The sequence below is a fragment of the Bos taurus genome, chromosome X (genome assembly GCF_002263795.3).
Source record: "Bos taurus isolate L1 Dominette 01449 registration number 42190680 breed Hereford chromosome X, ARS-UCD2.0, whole genome shotgun sequence".
In the NCBI taxonomy this organism is placed as follows: Eukaryota; Metazoa; Chordata; class Mammalia; order Artiodactyla; family Bovidae; genus Bos; species Bos taurus.
Genome location: NC_037357.1, coordinates 57,949,022 through 57,958,128, shown reverse-complemented (window position 1 = coordinate 57,958,128; position 9,107 = coordinate 57,949,022). Strand labels below are relative to the sequence as shown.

At 38.8% G+C, this 9,107-nt stretch overlaps 1 protein-coding gene across 5 annotated transcripts; it reads right to left on the bottom strand.

Moving 5' to 3' along the window:
- Positions 1–462: 462 nt before the first annotated feature.
- Positions 463–7,806, bottom strand: NXT2 (nuclear transport factor 2 like export factor 2). Of its 5 annotated transcripts, none has more exons than XM_024987909.2 (5): positions 7,671–7,806; positions 6,876–6,960; positions 5,455–5,541; positions 3,543–3,687; positions 463–2,669 (listed from the first exon to the last, which is right to left on the bottom strand). In XM_024987909.2, the coding sequence occupies exons 2-5, from the start codon at positions 6,888–6,890 to the stop codon at positions 2,488–2,490; spliced, it is 429 nt and encodes a 142-aa protein (XP_024843677.1). In that variant the 5' UTR covers positions 6,891–6,960; positions 7,671–7,806; the 3' UTR covers positions 463–2,487. The 5 variants fall into 5 exon arrangements, with proteins under 5 accessions (XP_024843677.1, XP_005227925.1, XP_005227926.1 ...); XM_005227868.5 differs by lacking the exon at positions 7,671–7,806 and adding an exon at positions 7,083–7,315; XM_005227869.5 differs by lacking the exon at positions 7,671–7,806 and adding an exon at positions 7,146–7,315.
- Between the last annotated feature and the right edge of the window lie 1,301 nt (positions 7,807–9,107).

The window sequence follows — 9,107 nt, the reverse complement described above, 5'->3', positions numbered from 1 at the left end:
AAAAATACGTGCCTCATTGAAGAGATGAAATACAGGGGTTGATTTCAAAGGCTGTTGCCTCTTCTCACTCCTCAAGTGTCTGTTGACATATTTTTAATGTAGAATTAAAGTTAATGGGACCATTTTTTCCCCCTGAAAATGAACTGTCTTTTGGTTTCACTGCCTACTGAATTTTGGCTGGGTATTTTTTTTTTTTTTTTTAGTATTTGGCTAGTTTTTCAAACTTAGAATTTCTAACATTTCACTAGAAACTTCACTGCTACTTCAAACAGGTGATCTCAGGAATGTTATTTGGTAGGAAAAGGGGGAAGAACAAGGTAGGCTAGAGAAAAGACAAGGTCCTAGTTGTCAATCACTGTTTTCAATATCCTAACTTAAAATTCTTTTTTAAACCTTATAGTGTAAGAAGAAACAACTAACTGTTCTGGAGCCTCAAAAAAATCAAAAGACCTTAAACCAAGCTTGAGAAAACTTGTTAAAGGCAAATTTTATTTTTTTAAGTTACAAAAATATGCGCATGTCAAAAATACAGTCTAGTCCATATAAGAGTAGTTCCAGCCATTTAAAAGTTATACAGAGTTTGGAAACAGCAATTCATACACAAGTCTTAAAGCACTAAAGTAATGAACAGTATACATACAACCAGTCAATTCAGTTATTGCTAGTTATATGCCACTTTTACTTGAGACTGTTCTCCTTTAGGGAAAAGGCAATATTTGGGCAATCTGATTGTTGCTACTAAAGCTGTGGTTTTAAAAAGTCAATCCAAAATTAGAATAAATTCAGTTTGAGTAGAATATGTGTAAGCTTTAGTCAATATTACAAGAAGGTGTGGTCTAAATTTCTGTTCCATCCCTTTCTCCTACTTAGTTCTATATCAGAAATGTGACATGTAGTTTGTGACAAGAGTAAATGAATCATTGATCTTCAAATTAAGTAACAAGAAACACTGAGTTGGAATGTGGAAACAAAGCTGGCACATCTAGTGTAACAAGATGAGAATGATGAATTCAGGGATGGAAAAATGTTTAAATTTTAACCAAAAAACAAAGACTTCTTTCTCTTTAGATGCTGAGACACAGAACGAATCAACTGGTTTTTCTTAAGTTTATAGGCTATGAAGATATGCTGTTCTCTATCTTTTCCAAAAAGAAAACGTGAGCTATATAACAGGAACATGTTTTAAACAGATCTATTTGCTCAATGCTGTATGGAAGAACACCATCATGAGATTAAATAATTTTAGCTTTAAGTAGTAAAAAGATCATGCAGTTGACAGTGTAAACACAGGGAACAGATCACTCACTTGGGGGTGGGTAGTACGTAGTAGACTTTTGGTCTGAAGTTCATGTGGAAGACTTAGAAGTTAAGGGTCCCAAAGAGAGAGCCATGGCTTTGTTTCCAACTTTTCTGTCAGACCCTGCTGAAGGGTCAGGCTTATTGCTGACATTTCCCCCCAACAAGTTCTTAAATAAATTGAAACATATACTGGTAATAAGTATGAGGTGAACTAGAAAAACATTTAAAAATAATTCTTAGAACAAAAGTGACAGTCATGACCTTTTGGTAAAGATACTTATTACCTTAATGACTTAAATCCTAAAATTAGGCTACATTTTTAGGAGGTAGAAAACAAATACCCAAAGTGTACCACTTGGCCATCCTTCCTTACTTGTGGCCAACCTCGGATCTATACATTTTTCACTCCTCATTCTCCCGCTAAAGCTATTAGTCCTACTACCATTTACTATCTAAAGTTATAGACCTGGAGCTGCCAAGAAAAAGCTTTTAAAGAAGTCTTGCTTTTAAGTCACTGAGTGTATCCAACACTCGGGTATCAGTTGAGAACATTTTACATCTCTCGAGTAGATTAACTAACTTTATAAGAAAACATGCCAACATGAAAAAAATTACTTAATATAAAAAGACTATTGAACATCTCTACATGTGATTCTAGTATGTCAGAGTAGTTATGTAAACCTAAACTAGTAATGTGTTCATTGAATTGCTTTGAAAAAGCCTTATACATAAACTGCATTACCAGTGTTAAACGAAAAAGGTACATTTCATACTACAAAATTAACCTAAATTCACCTAATAACAAGAACAATAAACACTCCACTTCCTCCCAGAAAGTTACATTGTGCTGATATCCCATAGATAGTACTATAAAAGGATTTTATTTTTGCAATATGCTGGGCTCACAGTGAGTATGCTAATACAGCAATCATGGATATAATGTTACTGTAAGAATGTCATTAGTGAAACATGTATAAGGCATGTAGAAAACTAGCATTAAAGCTCTTAAGGGCAATGATTTAAATTGGCAGCTGCTAGAAAAGGTGCTGCTAGGAATAAAAAATATTAAAGAATTTAGTTTCGGCACATACTAGTTTTCAATGCTTCCACAATGAAATGAATTAATAACTCACATAAATTTCTGTTGCTGGAACTAATGGACCAAAAAATAATGGACTTCTGCCCCCTTTAAATAGTAGCCCAATCTTGAAAACGGAAGCAGTCACTTGCAATCTTCCACACGGTATTGTTAGCAGTAGTCTGAGCAGTCAGCAGGAAGTTCTGGTTGAAGTAGTGTTGCTTGTTGCCATCAAACTTCACAGTTCCACTGGTCACAACAAGAACTGTGGTCTGGGACTGAGTAGCTTGCTCTGCACCCACACAAGAAAAGAGAAGAGGTTGGATTCTTTACACAAGCAGATTTGCAGGCTTAAACACATTGCCTATAACTTAAACACTAAAAAAAGTTTCATAAACTGTCTTTACTTTAAGCATAATCTTGAGCATGCCCACTCAGAGCCAGAAAACTCAATAACCATTTCAAAGATACGAACATTATTTTCAGTCCAGAAAGATTTGGGGTACTCTAAACTTTCAATATCTAGCTTTTTGGTTCCTGTGTTAATATCTCCTTTTTTTTTTTTTTAAACAGAACTTGGTCAAATTTTGTTTCTTAAGTTTTCATTCTTTTCAAGAACTATAAAGGCAAAAAATCACTCAGGAAACTACTGTTTAAGATGCTTAGGACCCCACCTAGAGGTTAATCTTATAAACTGCATCAATCTGCCTGGAATCAAAATCTGCCTTGACAAAAGCTACCCTTTCACGTAACAGAGTAAATTGCGGTGAAATTTTAATAGGTTGTAAGATAATAAAACACATTAATCAGAGATATGGTACATTTTTTTCTCATGAGACATTTCAAGGTACAGAGGGCAACTATATATTTAGGGAATACAGAAAGTTGTTCCTCTCCATCAACAGAAATCATCGTAAGGCTCAATTTGCCACATGACTTTTAATAAGCCACACAATCACTCAATCTACCAAAACCTACCACTGGCTCTCTGGAATTAGATGCATCTAAATGAAGATCAAAAGTTTGATTTGACAGCTGAATTCTTCATGTTTAACTTATTCAAAAAAGTAATTACTGCTACCATTGAAAGTTGCTAGCTGCTTTTGGTGTTAAAGTTCAGTGCCCACTAAAGAAAAACAAGTACCTCAAAAGACCATGATCTTACCATGAACTGGCTGGCAATCTAACATATTGACCTGGAATTCACTAGAAGGCAACATGTCAAAAAAATTGGCTAGGGCTTCCAGCCCTGTAACAACATTTCCATTCCATATTAAAGTGGCCTTGTCCAGATACAGCCTGGTTAGTGCCTAAAAAGGAAGAAAAAAGAAAAAAAGGGGTAAGATTTTTGCTTTTGGGCAAATTATCTTGTAGAAATGGATTGAAAGGCTACAGTGAGTGTTTAAACATTTTTATAGTTCTTTCTCCATCTCTCCTTCCCTTGCCCCCTCCCACAGAGGACAATGTGAACAAGGTATCTGCCTTATAAAGTTGCCCTTAAATGGGTATTATCCTGTGCTGTGCTATGCTGTGCTTAAATGCTCAGTCGTATCCAACTCTTTGCGATCTCATGGACTGTAACCCTCCAGCCTTCTCAGTCCCTGGGAATCTCCAAGCAAGAATACTGGAGTGGGTTGCCATGCCCTCCTCCAGGGGATCCAAACCCAGGTTTCCCACATTGCAGGTGGATTCTTTACCAGCTGAGCTACCAGGGAAGCCCTCTTAATATACTAGGCAGCTAGCTACTTTTTTTTCATCTTTCACTTTAGCCACACTGAGAAACCTTTGTATCAAATGGATAGAGAGACTTTTTAAGTTTTGCTTTCTGTAATTAAAATGAATTAAATGATCACAGGTTTCAAAGCCCTTGCAGCCTGGAACCAGTTTGAATCTCGCTCCCTTTTCTAATTCTATGAACAAAGTTGTCTGTCAGGCCCTACCTGTACCTTTCAATCCTAGTGTTTATATACATGTGAGCCCTTTAATGTTTGAACCATTTAATGTTGTAGGTGTTAAGAAGAATTAGTTCCTTTTATCACCATGGAAATAACATATTCAGTCCAAAACAATCAGTAGTACTTGCTAAAGCAGAGTCTTTGATAAGTCAAGTAAGTTAAAACTCAAATAAGGCAGAATTCAACAGTTAACTCTTTAGTCCCTGGAGTCAGTCACAGGAATTTAGTGTGTCAAAGGGGACATTATTTGCTTAGCTCTAAATTTTAACTTAAAGGGCCAACACATATCTGGACTCTGGAAATGAACTATGCTGCTTTCTTTTTTTGCTAGTTTGTCCTTGAAGGCACCAAGGCCCAACAAATGTCCACTGTTACATCCTGTGCCAGGTCCCACATCATCAAACATCAGTATCAAGAACTTCTTTTTAATCTTCTGCCTTAACAAAATAGCTTTTAGAGATATTAACTTCTACAGCATAGACAAGAGTTCTCTAAAACATGGTGTTATACTGATAAGAGACCTAGTGAAGATTCTAGGTCACATACAGAAATCCTTAGAAGATATGGCTCAGGAACACACTGCAATGAAAAAAGCTGATGAAGTGAGAACTTTCTCTGTGGAAGACTAAAAGTATCCAAGCCAGGCAGATTCTGTTTGTGAGTGCCAGATACAGCTGTGAGCTTTAACACAAAATTATCAATTAATATATGAAATTAAAGGGGCAAATCAGGAAACATTCTCTGTAATGACAGACCCCTTCACTAGCACTAATACTATTTTAACCATATTGGTTAAATGATGTGATTAAGAAAATGTAACGAATTTAAGTAAATATATGTTGGGTCCCATGTTAAGTGCAGTATTTAATTCCCATTTACCACCCTAAAAATAAAACAGGGTTGAGAGAGGTTAGCAACTTGCCCAAGGTCACAGAGCTTGGCAAACACAAAGCTGGGGTATGATTCCACAGTTCAGACATCCATAATGCCATACCAACCCTTTCCTAAGCAATGTGCTTTTAGAGAACATAGCTATCACTTATGCAATTCGGATGAATGGCTGGCTCAAAAAAAAAAAAAAGAACTGGTATTTAATAAAGAATAGTAGTCTGTAACACTCACCCGTCTTCTTTTGTCCATTGTCTCATAGTAAATATTGACAAATTCCTCAGCAGCTCTGCATGCCTGATCTACATAAGTTTTAAATTCCTACAAGAAAAATTTCATTAAAATGTAATTACCACCCTTCCAACTCCTCACAAACATATCACCAACAAAAGCTGATGGTTTATTTCAATCATTTTATAACTCCATACACAGTCTACATTCTTCCACATAAATTTGGACATTTTTAAGATTAGGGCCTAAGTTTCCAACTTTCACTATTTTTAAGTACATTATGGTTAGGACATACTAACCATTCATCAGTGAATTTCAGTTTTTTCTTACTTTAAACATAAATTTACAATCTTTGCATGGCAACTGGTGTTTCAGGCTTTCAGTATTTTAGAAAACATTTACCTTAATAAAAAACGATGGGTTCTGAACCGTAAAAAAAAAAAAAAAAAAGGCAGGGGGCGGTGCGGGCAGGCTCGAATTGCCATTGAATAAGTTAGCAAATTGTTGAGTTCCCTTTTCAAGCTGCTAAGTTATTGATAAATTATTCAAAAGTTGTTGAATGAGAAAAAAACTGAGTATGTTCTATGAACTTGTTTGAAAAATTAGGTACTCAGAAAAACGTCCTCACATTATGTAAAAATTTACAGGAGTTTGTAAAGGATTTTAGCATATGTGCTGCCAAAGCGAGCAATGTAAAGGATTTTAAAACGGAAGAAAAGAAATGCTGTTGCGGTTTTCTCCTGCGAGAAAATTACTTTCTTCCCCAGCCATTTACCAGACCAAACTATTATTTGAATTAAGAACTAATTTCATTTCACTCTCAGGTAATTGAAAGTTATTTAAATCGTGGAAGGATTACAAACCATAAGCAACAGACCCAACATTCCCGACTCTCGCTGCTACTCCTGCTGCTAAGTCGCTTTAGTCGTGTCCGACTCTGTGCGACCCCAAAGACGGCAGCCCACCAGGCTGCCCCGTCCCTAGGATTTTCCAGACAAGAACACTGGAGTGGGTTGCCACTGCCTTCTCCAATGCATGAAAATGAAAAGTGAAAGTGAAGTCGCTCAGTCGTGTCCGACTCTTAGCGACCCCATGGACTGCAGCCTACCAGGCTCCTCCGCCCATGGGATTTTCCAGGCAAGAGTACTGGAGTGGGGTGCCATTGCAACTCTCGCTAGTTCCCGTCTTAGGTTCCTTTCCAGGATCGGAAAGCTACTGAACAGCCCTGGGAGGCGGCGGGGTCGGGGGTCGGGGGTCTGCGGTCCGGGAATAGTGAGGGGCTTCAGAGAGCGGGCCCCGCCCCCGGCGCCTGGCGGGCCAAACCCTGATTCGCCGCTTGACCAAGTGACCAGCAACCAGCCCGCCTCAGAGCCCCTCCCCTCAGCCGCCCGCGCCCGGCACCCTGCGGTGGCTGGGGCACTCACCACAGCCATGGCCATCGGGGAATCCGAATTGTCCTTTTCCTTCAGTGGCGACTTCACTACGTCCTCCTGTCTCTGGTTCTCTCGCCTGTGGGATGATCAAATACTTAGCAAGACAGCGAAACCCGCCAAACGCACAGAATTCTCTGCCCGCCCATTCTCTCCCGGAAGTACCTCGGTCCTATGTTAAAATCACCCCGATGTACCAACCTTAAATACAATTCTCTTGAGTTCCGACCGTCCCGTCCCGTCCCGTCTGCCTTATGTACTCACTTGTTTGATATTTATTAACTTAGTTTGGAAAAAAAAAAAAAAATCACTCCGCTTTTGTAACTGGGTAATCTTAACAAAAGTATCCATTCCTCCAACACGTCCGAGGACAGCAAAAAAAGACCTATTTAAAGCGTCCAAATGTGCGGGCTCTTCGCTCCAGGGGGAGGGGAAAGGGCTAGCTGATGAAACCTACCAGATCTGTAAGCGAGTAGAAAAACTGGGTGGTGCTTGGGGAAAAGCGTGCAACAATACTGGTAGAAAATGGCGTAAGGTTCTGGAACCTTCTCAAAGACTCAATCTTAACTGAATTTACCCGTGTCTCAGTAATACTCCTTATTCACTACTTTGATTTGGCACTATTCAGTGGAAAACAACATGCTTAGGGTCACAAAACTAATTGTAATTCAAATCTAGTTTAACTACCACTGCAACCGGACTCCACTCCCCAACATACTTCAAAACCACTCAAAGTCCCCAACGATTTCTGGGCAGTCAAGTCAGTCAGATATTTTGATAGTCTTTTACCACGAATAGCTGGTGTGTGGCTCCTCAGAAAAACTTCTTCTTTGGTACTATTCTCTGTCTCCGACCAGTCACTTCTGAATTTTCTCACACTTCAATCTGCTTTTTTCCTGTCTTCCTCCCTTCTGTATAGCTCTAACTGAAGCGACTCTTCCCCGTACCCTATGACCTCTGCACCCGTCTTATTGACGTCACTTCCAGGGTGTCTTCCTGTTTAACACCTCTGTCCTCCTACGTGGTCTGAACTGTTACTTGTATGCTAACGAATTTCAATAGCATGTGTCCAGCACCGCCCTCCAACTCGTCTCTGGGTTGCAATTCTATTTATTGAATTTCACTAAATATGGACATCAGCGCGCACTACAGGCTTCTCAGACTTGGTGAGTCCAAAATTTGAATGCGTTTTTTCTTCTGCGCTTATAATCTTCTGTATGCTTTCTGTTATCCGTGCTTGAATTTTTGGAATGTTTCTATTTAATTTTTTTTGGTGTCTTTCCCCTCCTCCTCCCATCATTGTAAATCATTTGTTCATTCAACAAATATTTATTGAATGCATACTATGGGACAGGCATTGTGCAAGGTTCTGGATATATAGTGATGAGCAAAATAGACATGATCTATACCCTCATGAAGCTCACAAAATAATTGTGAATAATGGACAATAAGTGAAACAATGGATTACAGAGGAGTTCCAAGTAACTTGCCCAATTCTGCTCATTCTCCCTCCCTCCCACCCCATTCCGCCTTTCTTTCTCTTTCCTCGACACAAACTTTGATTGCTCTATTCTCATTTTTTCCAAAATTCTTCTAGTTTTTGAAGACCTATCTTAGGCTAGCCTCAATTTTCCCTTCCAGACTTCTCTCCTGTTATTTACCAACACTGGCAAAGTTAACTACTGTTTACCAAAAATGACTCATGTTTACCACTTTATAGGTGATTGTCTGGCATACAGTCCCTGATTCAGAAATATTTTCCTACCCATGACAGAGGAGATTATGCAGCCAGCCCCCTATTTGAGTGTATGAAGTTGGGACTGATTAGATAAATTTTTGTGTGTTGAGAGGTATCATTACAATTCAGGAGATGGTTAAGGGGCCTGGAATAGCAGACTGTAGGAGCAATAAACTGGGTTGTAGTGCTGCTTATGGCTATTCAGTTCAGTCATTTCTCTTGGTCAAGTGTAGACATATGGAACCAAAGCTCTTTGGACTTATCACCATTCCTATCTGAACCTTCCCCTTGGTCTTGATTCAAGAAGGACTAGTCTAGGTCAAAGAAGTGATCTGAGCAGTCAGTCTCTTCTCAGGTCTCTAACTGGTGACCAGCATTCACTAAGTCTCCTGCTCTACCCACTAAGTTAGCCAGGCACATTTGACCTGTTCACATTAAATAGTGCTTTTGAGAAACAACTTTTTTGAGATACAATTCATATCACCCAT